General features: G+C 54.9%; 1 protein-coding gene across 1 annotated transcript; it reads left to right on the plus strand.

The window, feature by feature from the left end:
* The first annotated feature begins 234 nt into the window (after nt 1-234).
* On the plus strand, nt 235-12,843 carry SLC1A5 (solute carrier family 1 member 5). Its single transcript, XM_042919506.1, is given in 9 exon segments — nt 235-1,524; nt 4,289-4,331; nt 4,762-4,809; nt 5,703-5,869; nt 8,587-8,752; nt 8,754-8,821; nt 9,590-9,784; nt 9,930-10,064; nt 11,509-12,843. Coding segments are annotated over 9 exon segments (1,632 nt in total). The 5' UTR covers nt 235-949; the 3' UTR covers nt 11,744-12,843.
* The last annotated feature ends 4,213 nt before the right edge of the window (nt 12,844-17,056 follow it).

Below are 17,056 nucleotides of genomic sequence, written 5' to 3' on the forward strand. Positions count from 1 at the left end.
TAGAGACCCTCAAGCCAGGGAACTGCTGTAGGTTAACGGCCCCTACCTGCATCGCGATTCCTTTGGCGGGAAAAAAAAAAAAAAAAAAAAAAAAAAAAGCCTCGCTCGTTAGGCCCCGCCCCAACAGGGCCCCGCCCCCGTCCCCCCAGTGTCCCCGCCCCTCGATAGAGAGTTTGTTAGTCTGCCTTCTACGGTTGATTGGCCCCACTCTGGCCTCAGCCCCACCTCTCGCTCGCAGAATGGCTCATTAAACACTGCCGCCAATCGGCGCCCGCCGTTCGCTGCCCGCCTTCTCAAGCCTCGCCCCTGCCCTTAATTCTCGCAGCTTCCGCCGTGCGGGCTCAGAGCCACGCGGCGCGCCCGCGAGCTGCCCCCGGGATCGGTGGCCGTTACCTCCCGGGGTCCCGGACCGCAGCCTTCCGCACTCAGGGGCTCGGATCTCCCCTCCCAGACGCAAAAGCCTAGCTCCCCTCTTCCTGGAGCTCTTGTCTCCCGTCCCCCAGGTTCAAGCTTCCCAGCCTCCGTTTCCAGGACCCCGGCGCCCCGGATCCCTGCCTCCCGGATCGGCGCTACCGGGACGTGGCCTCTTGAGGACCTCTGCCACTTGGACGCCTTCAGCCTTCCAGAGCCCAAGACCCCCTGTCCCAGCCTGATACACTCCTGTATTCCCATCCCTAGGGCCGAGAAACCCAGGGGTTTCGGGCGCAGGACACAACGTGGGAGAGCAGAGGAGCCTCGGCGCCCAGCTTCGGGATCTCAGACACTCCAGCTTCCACGAGCCAAGGAACCTCGGCGCCGTGAACTCCCAACTCCAAGGAACCCTCCAAAGTTCCAGCCTCCAGGCTGTGTTACAAAACTCTCCGTTCTAAGGAACGTCGGCGTTCCGGGAAGGAGCCCCCCAAGCGCTCGCAGCTTCCAGACGCCGCAGAACTCCGGGGGGCGTTCCAACATGGTGGCCGATCCCCCGCGCGGAGAGCCCAAGGGGTTCGAGGCGGCCGAGCCCACCGGGAACGGTGCCCCGACGTTGCTCCCTAAAGAGGACCCCGACCCGGCAGGAGGCCGCTGCTGCGGTTCCCGGGAGCGGGTGCGCCGCTGCCTTCGCGCCAACCTGCTGGTGCTGCTGACGGTGGCGGCCGTGGTGGCAGGCGTGGCGCTGGGGCTGGGGGTCTCGGGGGCCGGTGGCGCGCTAGCGCTGGGTCCCGCGCGCCTGGCGGCCTTCGCCTTCCCCGGCGAGCTGCTGCTGCGCCTGCTGAAGATGATCATCCTGCCGCTGGTGGTGTGCAGCCTGATCGGCGGCGCCTCCAGCCTGGACTCGAGCGCGCTCGGCCGCCTGGGCGCCTGGGCGCTGCTCTTTTTCCTGGTCACCACGCTGCTGGCGTCCGCGCTCGGCGTGGGCTTGGCGCTGGCCCTGCGGCCGGGCGCCACCTTCGCCGCCATCAACGCCTCGGTCGGCGCCACGGGCGCCGTGGAAGAGGAAGAGGCCCCCAGCAAGGAGGTCCTCGATTCCTTCCTGGATCTTGTGAGGTCAGACCCCGCCCGCCCGGTGGAAGTCGTCGAAGGGGGGGGGGGCGGGGGCGGGGAAGCCACGTGGGGAGGGGACCCGTGTTAGGGGTGGCCAGAGCGACCACGCGAACGCTAGAGGGTTTTGAGTCCTCTAGAGCCCGGACCCCCCCCCCCCCCCCCCCGGCCCCGGCCCCAGGGCTGGATGGTGATGGTGTGGCCCTTTGAGGGTCAGAGTCCAGCGAGTGAGGACAGACCCCTGGGGAAGGAGGCTTCGAATGGGGGCGCCTGGGGACGTAAGTGGGGACGCTGCAAGACGGTGATAAGACAAGGAAGTCTCGTAGAGGGAAGAAAGTAATGCTTGGGGAGTTTGTGGGGGAGGGAAGGGATACAGAGGCTCTTCTGTGAGGGGAGAGGATTCTGGGGGGACTTGGGAGGGGATTTGGGGGCGCTCAGGGCCTCAGGATTTGAGTCCAGAGTCAGAGAGCTTGTGACCCCCGAGGAGTTCATAGGGGACCTGAGGAGATCTGAGTGACCTCTGCCAGGCCCTCTTCCCGGTCCCAGGGCTCCCCCATATTATGTGTCATCCCTGTTACCCGGACACAGCCAGGTTTTTTTCTCAGCCTCCCTTCCCCGCCCGGGGCTGGGCCCTGGCAACTTCCCTTTTTACATCTTCCTGCTAAATCCTGCCACCTCCAAAGACTTTCCATTCCATTTCTCGCCCCCCCCCCTCCCCCCCCAACCAACACCAGGCGGCCCAGAAGCGGGGGCCAGCGGGACTGGCTAGAAAGAGAGCAGGCTCTTTGCCTTCTGATCTCTGCTCCCCCCACCCCCGCCCCCCGCCCCATCCCAAGAATAGTTCTTCCCTTTTGAGGAGGGCAGACCCCTGGGTCCACATGGCCTTGCCTTTGGGACCTCCTGATTCAGTGTCTCCAGGTGGGTTGGGGACTTCCAGGAAGTAGGGGGGGGAGGAAATGACGAGTCGCAGAACTGGGTTCTCCCAGCCTCTCGGGAGGGGGGCGGGTATCAGCGCAGGCTGAGATGAGACTCTGGGGCCGGCTTGGTGTCCCAAAGCTGCAGTGGATGGTCGTCTCCTGGCCGGGCGAGATTAGCTGGGTCCTGGCCCAGCCCTGCCAGGCCTGGGTGGATACGGGCCTCCCGGGCCAAGGGCACACCCACTCGAGGGCTGTTGATGTGTATGTGTCCAGGCTCCCCCTGTGTGCCAAAATAGAAGTCACTCACACTTGGCCAGCCCCTCAGAGACTTTTCTGGAACGTCTCAGAACCACACAGCTTTCTGGCCAATTGATGCGGAGCTGGACACAGGCCCTCGGACACCCAGCCACAGCTGTGGCCTCTCTCACACTGACGCGTGGCCTTACACCGGCTGTCACACGTGTGCTCACCCACGGTGTCCTAACATCCCTTTACACGGCCGCCCGCGGATGCCACTGACCACAGCGGCACATCGAGCGTCACCTAGGCACATACTCAAGAGCACGTGCGCACCGACCTTGTCCCGCGAGTCCGAACCCTCACCCGTGCCCCCGAGTTTCTCACGTGTTGACATGAGAAACTGTCTAGGGACCCACAGCAACCGCCGTTCCCCCACTCACGTGGCGAGGAGTGGTTGGGACCTTCCAGCCAGCTGTCTGGGTTCCCTTTACTGTTTTTATGTTTAAGTACTCTTGTTCTTTATGTTTATATATTTTTGAGAGAGAGAGAGAGACAGAGCGCGAGCAGGGGAGGGGCAGAGAGAGAGGAAGACACAGAATCCGAAGCAGGCTCCGGGCTCCGAGCTGGCAGCACAGAGCCCGGCAATGCGGGTCTCGAACTCCCGAACCACGAGATCATGACCTGAGCCGAAGTTGGCCGCTCAAGTGACTTGAGCCATCCAGGCGCCCCTACTTTTTTTTTTATTTTTTATTTTTAGAGAGAGAGCGCGCAAGGGTGGGGGAGAGGGACAGAGGGAGAGCGATTGAGAGAGAGAGAGAATCTCAAGCTTAGTGCGGAGTCTCAGGGTCGGCTCAGTCTCACAAACCATGAGATCCAGACCTGAACGGAAATCGAGAGTCGGATGCTCAACCGATTGAGCCACCCAGGCGCCCCACGGTTCCCTTTTCTAGAAAATGGGGATGACGGTGCGGATCCCTGAGCCAGGATCACACGAGTGGCTTTAGATCAAGCATTGCAGGGACTGTGGACACTTCAGCCCTTCTTTTCTTCCCTCTCCGAGAGACGCAAGAGGGTCAGGGTCCCGCTGATCCCCTGACACGCCCAGTGGGGTTGAATGCGGGCTGCCGCGCACACACCGCCATCCCTTGTCACCCTCTCTCATTACCCCTTTTCCAATGCACCCCCGTCCCCTGCCTTTCTCAGCCCGGCCCCAGGGCTGCAGCGTTTCTCGGCCCTCCAGGAGGAAGTTGGCTGATGCAACACGCCCAGGGTATTAAGTTTGCTGCCCGGGGTGGAGCTGAGGCCCAGGTGACCCTGCCTTGGGAAGCCAGCATTCCTTACGGCCAGTCCACAATCCCTCGGGGCTGGCCGGCCACCCCACGGGGGCCCTGGGAGGCCAGCTCAGACTCCCCACACCCTGGAAAAGTGTGCAGGCCAGGGCTCAACTCTGCCTGACCAAGCCCGGCTGGGGCCTGGGGGCCAGTGGGGCCTCCTGAGTTTTTTCCCATCGCAAGAGGCCAACCCAGCTCCTCAGACCCCCCCCCCCGCCCCGTAACCCCCCCCTGTGGTATTTAATAACACCCCCCCCCCCCCCACCGTGTCTGTCTCTGCAGAAATCTCTTCCCCTCCAACCTGGTGTCCGCAGCCTTCAGCTCAGTGAGTCCTTGGGGGTGTGTCCCGAGGGGTGGGGGGCGGGCAAGGAGGGGGAGAGCCAGTTGGAGCCCCTTGGTGCCAGCTCTACGGTGCTGCCTGGCCAAGGGCACATGCCCGCGTATTTCTGAACGATCTCGCAGGGTCCTTGGGGAACCTCCGAAACCCATCCCGTGCCCCTCCTCGAGAAAGGAGCATGCGGGTTCTGAGCCCCTTCTGGGTTCTAATTCCAGCGGCGTGACCCCGGGCAACTGCCTTTTCCTCTCCGAGCCTCGGTTTCCGCCTCTGGAAAATGGGCGCCTGATAAGAAAACCCTGCCTCGGGGCGGTTGCTGGCGGGGATGAAAGGCGATGATGTTTAGGGGGCGCTTAGGGCAGGACAGGGTGGGGGAGCCTCCATGGCCGTGGATACTGACTGTTCCCAACCCCACCTGCAGTACAGTACCGTCTATGAAAGCAGATGGATCAACGGAACCAAGGTGAAGGTGAGAGCAGGGGAAGGGATGGGGGGAGGAAGGGGTGCATCCCTTGGCCCGTTGTTGTGGGTTTTCCATTTTGCTCCCACCCCGGCCTTTGTTTGTCCCCTGTCTTCAGACATCTGGTGGTATTTGTTTTACACTCTCTGCAGCCTCTCCCCCGTTTGTCTCTTCTGGTACCTTCGTTTGGCCCCCTCTTCTCCTTCCCTGGTCCGGGCTTCTCTTTTGCCCGAATCCCATCCTGCCCTGGGATGATCTGCCCCCAGAGCGCCCCTCTCCTACCTACCCTCCTCCGCTTGGCAGCCAGAGTGGTCTTTCCAAAGCGCAAACCTGATGCTGTCTCTCCCCTGCCTGGAGCCCCTTTGGGCTCCCTAGTGCCCTCAGAAGAAAGCCCAGGCTTCTGGCCACAATCCCGGAGACCCTTCAGAATCGGGCTTCTGCCCGGCCGCCCACCCAGCTTCCTGTTCGGGCTCTGCCCGGCCTATTCCAGCCCCAGTTTCTTTCTGCTCTTTGAATGCCCGAGCTGCTGCCCTTTCCAGACTGTTGCGCATTGTTTCCTCTCTCTAGAACCTTCTACCGCCGCTCTTTACCTGGTTCATCCTCCTATTCTCCAGATCTCTGCCCCTTCCTCCACGAAGCCCTCCCTGATCCCCCTCCCCCCAACCAAGCCGGCAACCCCTTCAATTCCCACACTACCTTGGGTTTCCCTATTCCAACCATCGTGGGTGGTCCCTGATGACAGGTCTGTTTCCCCAGGACCTGGACCGTGAGCCTTGGGAGGAAGGGACCCAAGGAGCCATCTTGTCTGTGCTGGGTCCCAGCAGTGCCCAGAACAGGCCCTTAGTGACTGTGCAGGTTGACTGAGTTTCCTCCTCCCTTTCTGATCTGTTCCTCACCCAAAGGTGCCCGTTGGGGATGAGGTAGATAGTATGAACATCCTGGGCCTGGTGGTATTTGCCATTATCTTTGGCGTGGCCCTGCAGAAGCTGGGGCCCGAGGGAGAGCTGCTTATCCGCTTCTTCAACTCCTTCAATGACGCCACCATGGTGCTGGTCTCCTGGATCATGTGGTAGGTGGGGGGAGTGGGGGCTGGGGATGTGGGATCGGGCAACCCTCCCTCTGCTGCTTGGAGCCGCCTGGCCTGGACCCGCACCCAGCGTTGACCGTCCCCTGGCTGTGTGACTTTGGGCAAGTGACTTACCCTCTCTGTGCCTCAGTTCCCTCACGATAACGTGAGGACAGTGCTGTATCCCATGGGAGCTAAGACTGACGGGGGCACCTTCCGGACCCTCCTGGAAAGTGACAAAAGGACGGCCAAGCCGTGGCCCCGGTTTAGCTAGTGCATCTCAGTTGCAGAGAATTAAATGTGATCGAATGTACAGGAGACAAGTGGCATGAGGTAAAAGTAAAGCGCTTACAAAGCAGGTTTTTTTTTTTAAATTATTTTGAGAGAGAGAGAGTGAGCTTGCGTGTCTGCATACACGTGCTAGCACAAGAGTGAGACAGGGGCAGAGAGAGGGAGAGCGAGAATCCCAAGCAGGTCCTGTGCTGACAGCACACAGCCTGACTCGGGGCTCGATCCCACGAACGGTGAGACCATGACCTGAGCCGAAATCAAGAGCCGGATGCTTAACCGACTGAGCCACCCAGGCGCCCCCCCCCCCCCCCCCCCCCCCCCCCCCGCAAATGTTTTAAAGGCCTAACACCTGCTGAGCATTTACTTAATGTTAGCTATGATTATTATTATTATCAGTTTTATTAAATGATCTCACATGTGCAGAGGCCTCTGGCTTCTACCTTCCCTGGATCGAGATCCAGGATCTCGAGATCGAGAAGGTGGGAAGTCAGGAGAGGGAGCAGGATTGCTGCATTTTTAACAAATCCCTCCGCTCCCCGCCCCGCCCCGCCCCGCCCCATCCTGATTCTGGCGCAGGCGACATTTAAGAGGCTGCACAACCTCGTAAAGGCTCCTTGCCAGAGAGTCAGGGTGGTGGGTGGGTAAGAGCAGGCTCTAAGCGGCTTCCCGCCCGCGTGCCCTCTAACAAGTTACTTACCTCGCTGTGTCTCAGTTTCCCCGTCTGGCCAACGGGATTGACAGTTCTAGGCACAAATGAGTTAAAACGTGTAAAGTCCTGGGGCGCCTGGGCGGCTCCGTGGGTTGAGCGTCCGACTTCGGCTCAGGTCAGGATCTCACGGTCCGTGAGTTCGAGCCCCGCGTCAGGCTCTGTGCTGACAGCCCGGAGCCTGCTTCCGATTCTGTGTCTCCCTCTCTCTCTGCCCCTCTCTTGCTCGTGCTCTGTCTCCCTCGCTCTCAAAAATAAATAAACGGTAAACAAAACAAAAGAAAAACGTGTAAAGTCCTTGGGGCACTGCCTGACCTATAGCGTGCCTCTGATCAACACTAATCTTTAGCAAGTACGTCACTTGTATAACTTGTGGGCACATCCCACAGGCCAGAGCTTGGGCATTTGGCCAAACCTAGCTTTACAGGTGGCTGGGAAGTGCCGCCTTTCTTCTGTTACCAAAGAGGGGAAGGGGTTTGAGGGACAACAAGCCGCAGTGATCAAACAGAGAGGCAGTCTTGGGAGGCTTCCTGGCTGGGAGGCACGAGCGCCCCTGGGATCTTTGCTCCAGGAAAGGGCGATAATAATTCCAGCAGAAGTTCATAGATCACTTATTGTGTACAAAAAGCTTTCAAGTCCTTTCACCTAGCACCTCATTAACGTCCGACATTCCTATGAGGCTGGTAGCATTAATGTCCCTGTTTGACGGACCTGTGAGATTTTAATTCAACCGTAGCTTCAAAAGACTAAAAGAGGGGCTCCCTCGTGGGATTGCGGTAAAGATTCAACCACTTTATATCTATGGGTTGTTATTAAGACGTGAACCGCGGACTGTTTATATTGCATGGACGTGGGGAGAGATTGAATCGGTTTAAATCATCCTAGCTACTATAACCATGAACCCGGAAAACGTAAATGCCTCACGCATGGGGTGGGGGGGGGGGGGGATACGTGTTAAGTCCAAATCTGGTTGGCGATTGTACTTCGGCTGGCAATAGAGGCTCCCAGGCTTCTTTGATCTCCCTCTGCTCTATTCTCTTCCTTTTTTTTTTTTTTTTTAATGTTTATTTTTAGGAGAGAAAAAACGTGAGGGGGGAGAGGCAGAGAAGGAGGGAAACACCAGTCTCTGAAGCGGGCTCCAGGCCCTGAGCTGTCAGCCGCGAGCCCGATGTGGGGCTCGAACTCATGAACTGTGAGATCATGACCTGAGCGGAAGTTGGGCGTGTAACTGACTGAGCCCCCTGCCCCCTGCCAGGCGCCCCTCCCCTCTGCCCAATTTTTTTTTTTCCCCCTCTGCCCTATTTTTTTTTTTTTTTTAATTTTTTTTTCAACGTTTTTTAATTTATTTTTGGGACAGAGAGAGACAGAGCATGAACGGGGGAGGGGCAGAGAGAGAGGGAGACACAGAATCGGAAACAGGCTCCAGGCTTCGAGCCATCAGCCCAGAGCCGGACGCGGGGCTCGAACTCACGGACCGCGAGATCGTGACCTGGCTGAAGTCGGACGCTTAACCGACTGCGCCACCCAGGCGCCCCTGCCCTATTTTTAAGGGGATGGAGCTTGGGAGGATGGCAGGCAGGGAGGGTGCCAGAACTCAATCACACATGGATCTGGGTGTCTCCTGCCGGCGAGGGAGGCTGTGGTCGGGCTGCGCACTGAGCGCAAAGCCCGGCCCTGGGCGGGCACGTAGTCAGAGGCTGCAGTGGGTCTCCTGTGTAATTAGGTATGCCCCCGTGGGCATCTTGTTCCTGGTGGCTGGCAAGATCGTGGCAGTGGAGGACGTGGGGCTGCTCTTCACCAGTCTCGGCAAATACATCCTGTGCTGCCTGCTGGGCCACGCCATCCACGGGCTCCTGGTGCTGCCCCTCATCTACTTCCTCTTCACCCGCAAAAAACCCCTACCGCTTCCTGTGGGGTATCGTGACACCGTTGGCCACTGCCTTCGGGACCTCTTCTAGGTATGGCCTTGGGGCAGACCAATGCAAGATTTTTAAGCTAAGGGGCCCTAAGTGGACATCAGGTTTCTGGAGACACTTGAAATTTCGTATCTGGGGACGTTGGATCTGGGTACAGGGGCCATACTTTAGTAAAGTTTCTCATAAGGTCCTGGAACCGTCCCCCTCCACCCCCCCCCCCCACCCCCCCGCATTTGGAAAACCACTGACTGCTTAGAGATTTCTTCTTCCCTTCCTGAAAACCTCTCCTCCTCCACAAGGCCTGGCCCTAGGGGACAGTGGTCTAGTGCTGCCCCCTGGATCCAACCTCTGGGAGCTCTTTCCACCCTTTTCTAGGTATTTTGTCCACCTGTCCCCTCAGAACCTGGCTGTCCCCACAGCAGCAGCCCCAAGGGAGTAGTAATTCTTAGCCAAGGTCTATTATTGGTGGAGTGGGGGAGGGAGTGTGCTAGATATGATAGAATTTAGGTTTCAATTTTTGTGTGTATTGTGAAGGAGAGCCGTCCATACCCTCCCAGGGGGTCCAGGCCTCACACAGGTTGGAATCCTGACATTCTACAGGATCCCCCCGCCCCGCCCCTGCCTCTGGCTCCGGGAAGAGAAGGGCCGAGAACTGCAGAAGGCTGGGGGTGGCGAGGCGCGGGGCTGGCGGGGGCGGGGTCTAGGCTGGCGGGCGGAGCATGGGCTTGTGCTGATTGGCCAGCGCGGTCTGGGCGGGGCTTCGGCAGGGGGTGGGTCAAGTGCGCTAACTGACCTGCCGCCGCCGCTCAGCTCTGCCACGCTGCCGCTGATGATGAAGTGCGTGGAGGAGAGGAATGGTGTCGCCAAACACATCAGCCGCTTCATCCTACCCATCGGTGCCACCGTCAACATGGATGGGGCGGCGCTCTTCCAGTGTGTGGCCGCAGTGTTCATCGCACAGCTCAACCAGCAACCCCTGGACTTTGTGAAGATCATCACCATCCTGTGAGTGTGGGGTGGCTGCAGCTAGGACCCCGGACCCACTTGGCCCCTCCCCCGAGAATGGACAGAGGCCGGAGGGGGGCAGGGCTCCCGTGGCAGCTTCTCCCCCTACCGAGATCTTTCACTGACCGCCCTTCTCTTCCCCCAGGGTCACCGCCACAGCGTCCAGCGTGGGGGCCGCGGGCATTCCGGCTGGAGGTGTCCTCACTCTGGCCATCATCCTGGAGGCAGTCAACCTGCCAGTTCACGACATCTCCTTGATCCTGGCTGTGGACTGGCTAGTGTAAGTGTGGGTTTGGGGCTTCAGGGGCCCAAGGGGTACCCTGGGAAAGGAGATGAACAAGAGGGTCATCGAGAGCCTCCGAGGAGGAGAGGAGAGGAAGGAAGGAGTTCCAGAGGAAAGGGGATGGCATCTTGAGCGTTCTAATCAGAGGGAAAGAAGGGATCTTTGAGGTTCTTTTTTTTTTTTTCATGGTTATTTATTTATTTACTTGAGAGAGAGAGAGAGAGAGAATCCCAGGCAGGCCCCATGTTGTCGGTGCTGAGCCCCATGTGGGAATAGGCCAATCTGTAGACTGTGGTTTAGCAGTTGCCAGGGGCTAGAGGGAGGAGGGAATGGGGAATAACTGTTTAATGGGTATAAGAGTGTCTTTAGAATGATGGAAACGGTCTGGAATGAAATAGACGTGATGGTCGTACAACTCTGAATATGCGAAAAGCCACGGGATTGTATACTTTCGAAGGGTGAATTTTACCATATGTGAATTACAGCCCCATGTTTGAAAATGGCACACACCCCCACAAAGTATAAGGAGGCCAAAAGAGATCTTTAGGATTATGAGAAAGGCCTGAGGGAGAGCATAGTATTTCAGTGGGAAGAGGAGAGGTGGATGGGTCTTTTGAGGCCCCAAGAAAAGGGAGGGATGAACTTTTTGAGGTTCTAGGAGGAGCAAATCTTGTGCTTTGTTGGAAGAAGTATCATTTGGGGTCCCGAGAGGATGGAGGAGGAGATCTTTGGGGTCCTAAGGCAAAGAAAGTGTGATGGGGCGCTTAGATTTCATGGAAAAGAAGAGAAGTAGGGGGCTTCTTGGATTCCAGATGAAAAGATCTTGGAGGCTCTAGGAGGAAGGGATATTTGGGAGGATAGAGCGATGAGTTGGATCTAGAAGCAGAACGGGGTTCCATGAAGGAGGGTGTGGCAAGGACCTCAAGATCTTGGGGGAGGGGGGGTGCCTGGGTGGCTCAGTTGGTTGAGCATCCGACTCTTGATGTCGGCTCAAGTCGTGGTCTCCTGGTTCGTGGGTTTGAGCTCTGTTTCAGGCTCCACTCTGATAGTGCGGAACCTGCTTGGGATTCTCTATCTCAAAAAAAAAAAAAAAAAAAAAAAAAAAAAAAGAGGGGCGCCTGGGTGGCGCAGTCGGTTAAGCGTCCGACTTCAGCCAGGTCACGCTCTCGCGGTCCGTGAGTTCGAGCCCCGCGTCAGGCTCTGGGCTGATGGCTCGGAGCCTGGAGCCTGTTTCCGATTCTGTGTCTCCCTCTCTCTCTGCCCCTCCCCCGTTCATGCTTTGTCTCTCTCTGTCCCCAAAAAAATAAATTAAAAACGTTGAAAAAAAAAATTAAAAAAAAAAAAAAAGAATCGGGAGGAGAGGTGGGAGGGTTGGGCCCACCCCCTCCCCTCACTCCTCCCCCCTCCCCCCTCCCACTCACTTCCCTATCCTGTTCTTCAGGGACCGGTCCTGCACAGTCCTCAATGTGGAAGGTGATGCCTTTGGGGCGGGACTCCTCCAAAATTACATGGATCGTACAGAGATGCGGAGTTCAGTGCCAGAGTTGATCCAAGTGAAGAGTGAGATGCCCCTGGCTCCACTGCCCGCCCCCACTGAGGAGGGGAACCCCCTCCTCAAACACCGCCTGGGATCTGCTGGGGATACAGACTCCTGTGAGAAGGAGTCGGTTATGTAAACCCCATGGGGACTTTCCCTGCGCTGATGGGGGCACTCTGGACATTGGGATTGTGAGCCGGGATTCTGGAGGCCCTTCCTGCTGCACACTTAAGGGATCCAGGGTCCCAGCCTGTCTCCCTGACATCAGATCTGGGAGGCCTCGATGCTGGGGTATAGGTGTGTGTGTGTGTGTGTGTGTGTGTGTGTGTGTGTGTGTGTGTATGTGTGTGTATCTATCTCCCCAGATCTTCCCCAGTCCTCAATTCCTGTTTCCACCCAAAGTTAGGAAACATGATGGAGAAATAGTGTTGTTCTGGCCCCCTCATCTTAAGGCACAGGTCACCATGTGGATTTCTGCCCTCATCGAGAGGTAGGACATTCCAGTGGGTTGATGGCTATTTTGGTGGCTGTAGCTGTGTGTGTGTGTGTGTGTGTGTGTGTGTGTGTGTGTTTTGCGGCTCCATGGTACATCCCACCCTGTCCTCAGGCCCTCTGTTCCCTCCGCTGTAACAAACACTCCTGGGGACCCTGCCAGGGTGGGGGAGACTGAGGACAAATACTGCTGTCACTCCAAAGGACATTCTGTAGCAATAAAACTATCAAGTGTATCTCCTCAGATGTTTTTAAGACCAAAAGCATGAGCCACACAGAAAAAAATCAAACATGACAAATCAGAATCTGTTTGTCAAAAAAACACCACTGAAGGGGCGCCCGGGTGGCTCAGTCGGTGAAGTGATCTCGTAAATGTTCCGTGTCTCGACGCGGGTGATGCTCGCACAGACGTATACATTTGGGGAAGTTCGCCTGCACGCTTAAGATGCGTGTGATTTTACCCCACGTAAAACCCTGCAGCTGAAAATGCAGCTGAAAATGTACAACTAACTCCTGGCAAGAGACTGACTTTCTGCTGTAGCCACTTACGGGTACTTCCCTGATACTTGAACTCTATCCAATAGTGGCAGTAATGACCTGCTCCCCCCCCCCGCCCCCTTTTTTATTTAAACCAGAATTTGCTGTTTGAATAAAAAACCTGCCGTGCAAGTGTTTTTAAGTCGTGTTTTGAGTCCAGGATGTGGATGATGCCCAGTCGTGGCTCCCGTGATAACGATCCTGTCTGGTATGCTGCTGAAACGTGTCATACGTTACTAATAATTATCTTCCCCCTTCCTGGGGCCCTGTGCAGGCTCCTGCCAGGTTCCCCGGGGGGCACCACCAACCCAAGTCCAATTGTAGATGGTATCTTGGGGTATCTTTTGCATCTTTTCGTTGGTTTGTTTTTGTGTATTTAGTTCCGTGGCATGATCATTGCAGTGTGAAAGGAGAGTCTAATTCCTATCTGATTCTGTGCAAAACTGTTGTGTATCACACACAAACATAACCACTAATGAGCTCATTAAGTGCTGAATAGTTAAGCAGTTGCCACCTTCAGTGCTTTCTATTATGCTCAAATCCTTGGTGGGTGGTTATAAAAGTGTTGAAGGGTTTTAATGGTATTTGGGGAAGGTGGTTGGGGTTGCTGGAAGGAGCTGGGAGGGCACGGTTTTCCCCACTTAAAATAATTGTCCTCAGTTTTTCCATTTGATTTATCTATTATGTGTTTAGATTATGCCTGTTTAAAGAGATACACACATGCATAGGTAATATATATACTGTATATACAATATGTGTATATACAAGGAACACGTAACCCAGACAAGCCCAACCGAATAGTATTTCCCGTTTCCTCTATTCCATTTTTTTTTTTTAATTATTTTTGAGAGAGTGTGAGTGGGGGAGGAGCATAGAGAGGGAGCGGGGACAGAGGATCCGAAGCGGGCTCCATGCTGACAGCAGCCAGCCCGATGCGAGGCTCGAACTCACGAACCATGAGATCATGACCCGAGCGGAAGTCGGACGCTTAACCAACTGAGCCACCCGGGCACCTCTTTCTATTCCATTTTTTTTTAAGATTTGCTGGGCACATGCCACTACTTTGCTGATCTGAGTCACATAAAAAGTCTGGAACCATTTCAGGCCTCCTCAGTGTGGACAGGTGCTCCAGACCTGTTTTCCCACTACAACGTGCCCACCACCTTAGTCCTGTTCACCACTGTATGCTCGGCACAGCGTGGGGACTGGCACATAGTAGGTACTCAATAAACATTTGCAGAATGAATGGATTGGGCTCCAGCTACAGAGCCGCCTGGCTAGAAGAGGCTGTTAGGCTAGGTCAGATCCTGCTTTTTGCTACCTGCCAGTTGTGTGACCTTGTGTAAGCCCTAGGGAGTCTCACCCTCTGGTGACAATGGCTCTGTTATGTGTGTGCCTCCCCCAAAGGCCACTAGTGAAGTTTACGTAAGAGCAGATGGCAAAGCGCAGGTGAGGCCACCTTCCGGGCCTGGCTCCCACCTCCCGCTCCCTTCCTCCATTGCCAGATCCACCCCTGTTTTTGGGGACACCCCTCTTGCTCCTTTGAAGAAGCCTGGCTTGGGAGGAAGTGCTCAGGCTAGCCCAGCATTTAGGCTTGGACCTGCGTCCTAAGCTCTTAGTCACAGGATGGGGGTGGGGGACTGGCAGACACAGGGTGATGACAGCTTTGTCTCTCTTAGCGCAACAACGTTTCTATGGCGGTTGGACTTTTGTAGGGGGGGAGGGGTCGACCTTATTAAGGTATAACTTGCATGCCATAAAGTGCATCTGCTAAAGTAGGTAATTGGATGGGGGGGGGGGGCGCCTGCGTGGCTCAGTCGTTGGGGCGGCCCACTTGACTCCAGCTCAGGTCATGATCTCGCAGTCTGTGAGTTCGAGCCCCGCGTCGGGCTCTGTGCTGACGGCTCTGAGCCTGGAGCCTGCTTCAGCTTCTGTGTCTCTCTCTCTGCCCCTCCCCCACTCGCTCTGTCTCAAAAATGAATAAACGCTAGAGAATTTAAAGAATAAAGTAAGTAATTGGATGAGTTTTGGCAAGATGCATACGTTAGTGAAACCCACCGCATTCAAGATACACCATATTCCCACCGCCCCCAGATTTCCTGCTGCTTCTTTGCAGTCTATCCCTCTCCAGCCCGACAACCACTGATCTGCTTTGGGTCACTAAGGATTAGTTTGTCTCTTCTAGAATTTCGCATGGGTGGAGATATATAGTATGTTGCCTTTTGCACCCTGCTTCTCTTACTTTGTATCGTGCCTTTGAGCTTTTAGGCATGTTTTTGCACAGACCAGTTTATTCCTTTTTGTGTTTAATCACCAAAGAGTATTCTGCTCTCCACCCTTCACGTTTGTTTATCCGTTCACCTGTAATGGACACTGGGCGCTTTCCAGCTTGGGGCTAATGTATATAAAGGTGCATTTGTACATGGCTCTTTGCCTGCCCTCCACTTTCCATAGCAAATATTTTGCAATGCCCACGAAGGGTACACAAATATTTGCTGCTCCGTAAAGGGAGCAGACCATCCAACAGCATTTAAGACGGGGGGGGGGGGGGGGGGGGGGGGGGGGGGGGGCATTCCCTCCATCTATGCCCAGTGTTAACCCCTTGGTTGCTAGGGTGGGGGAGATCCAGGGACTCCCCACGTCCAGCCGGGGGAGTGATAATACGGGGGCGGGGGGGGGGCAGCTCATGGCAGTGGTCGTTTAGCAACAGGTTGAATCTATAATCTGATATTTTCATGTTTGAACCACCCTGATGGCCACACCAGCGCATGTGATGGCTTGACTATCAGCTCTGGGAAAACCCTCTTGGCTCTGCTGAAATGGAATGAAATGAAATAGATAATGTAACTCATCTGCACATGACTTTATTTAAGTTTACTTATTTTAGTTACCTCTATACCCAGTGTGGGGCTCAATCTCATGACCCTGAGAGCGTCACATGCTCTTTTGATGGAGCCCGCCAGGCGCCCCCCTGCACATGATTTTAAAAACAATCTCTTAGGGGCGCCTGGGTGGCTCAGTCAGTTAAGCATCTGACTCTTGATTTTCGGCTCAGGTCCTGATCTCACAGTTCATGGGTTCGAGCCCCACTTGGTCAGCACAGAGTCTGCTCGGGATTCTCTCTCTCCCTCTCTGCCTCCCCCCCACTTGTGCTTGCACTCTCAAACTTAAAAAAAAAAACCCACACAACCTCCCCCCCCATCTCTCTATTGCCCTAAATGTAACAAAAAAGAAATAAAACAGTAATTTATAACAGGAATTTTAATACGAAAATCTGTGGGGCAGAACCGAGAACCCAAGGAGGTAGCTAGATATTTATTTACATGGGTAATGTAGGCAGCTCCATGCTATTGGTGTTTGATTATCAAGAGCCACGTAGAACATGATTTTCAGAAATTGTTGACAATCCTTGGCCGGGTTTTGAACAAAACACCATACAAACTTGCCTCATTTAGGACCTATTAAAACCTTACACAAAGGACTTTGTGTTTGCATGAATAGAGAGTTCGGTTCTGGGCTCAGATAATTTTTTTAATTAAATTTTAATGCTTATTTTTGAGAGAGAGAGACAAGAGTGGGAGTGGGGTACGGGCAGAGAGAGAGGGAGACACAGAATCCGAAACAGGCTCCAGGCTCTGAGCTGTCAGCACGGAGCCCGACGCGGGGCTCGAACTCACAGACGGCGAGATCATGACCTGAGCCTAAGCTGGATGCTTAACCGACTGAGCCACCCAGCCGCCCCTTTTGATTTCTAAACTTTATTTACTTTTTATTTATTTAAGTAATCCCTGCACCCAAGGTGGGGCTTGAACTCACGATCCAGAGATCAAGAGTCGCATGCTCTTCTGGCTGAGGCAGCTGGACCACCCTGGGCTCCGATGATTCTTACCCAGGGTTTTCTGAGTGAGGCTAAAATTTGGTTAGTAGACATTGGTATGAAAGTGCTGGTTTTTACAATACCGAAATGTCTCTGTTCTAGCTAAAAGCGAGAGCACTAAACCCAGTAATACACATCCTCATATAAACTCATTAATTCAAGCTAATTGCTGCGGTAGGGTTTTCTGCCATATTATTACTTAATCGATAATAAAGATCGTGAATGCACAAAGCTGTCACACAGTATTAGAGAGGCTACAAAAGATTTTAGTGTAATTGCTGATAGTTCAAGAACAGTGAGGAGAGGAGAAAACACCAAAACGCCGTGGATAATGCCAAGAGAAATGATCTATTGAGACTCCAAGTCGCCTGATGAAACTGAGTTCGGTGGGAAGTTGCCAGAAGCACTTGATGGGGTTCCCTTATCAAATCACAGCTAAGGCAGGGTCATTTTATATATATTTTATATAATAAATAAATAAGCGATATATATATTCATAAATATATACGAATATATATATATATATATATATATAGCTGTGTCAAG

This window comes from Panthera leo, chromosome E2 (genome assembly GCF_018350215.1).
Source record: "Panthera leo isolate Ple1 chromosome E2, P.leo_Ple1_pat1.1, whole genome shotgun sequence".
Taxonomy (NCBI): domain Eukaryota; kingdom Metazoa; phylum Chordata; class Mammalia; order Carnivora; family Felidae; genus Panthera; species Panthera leo.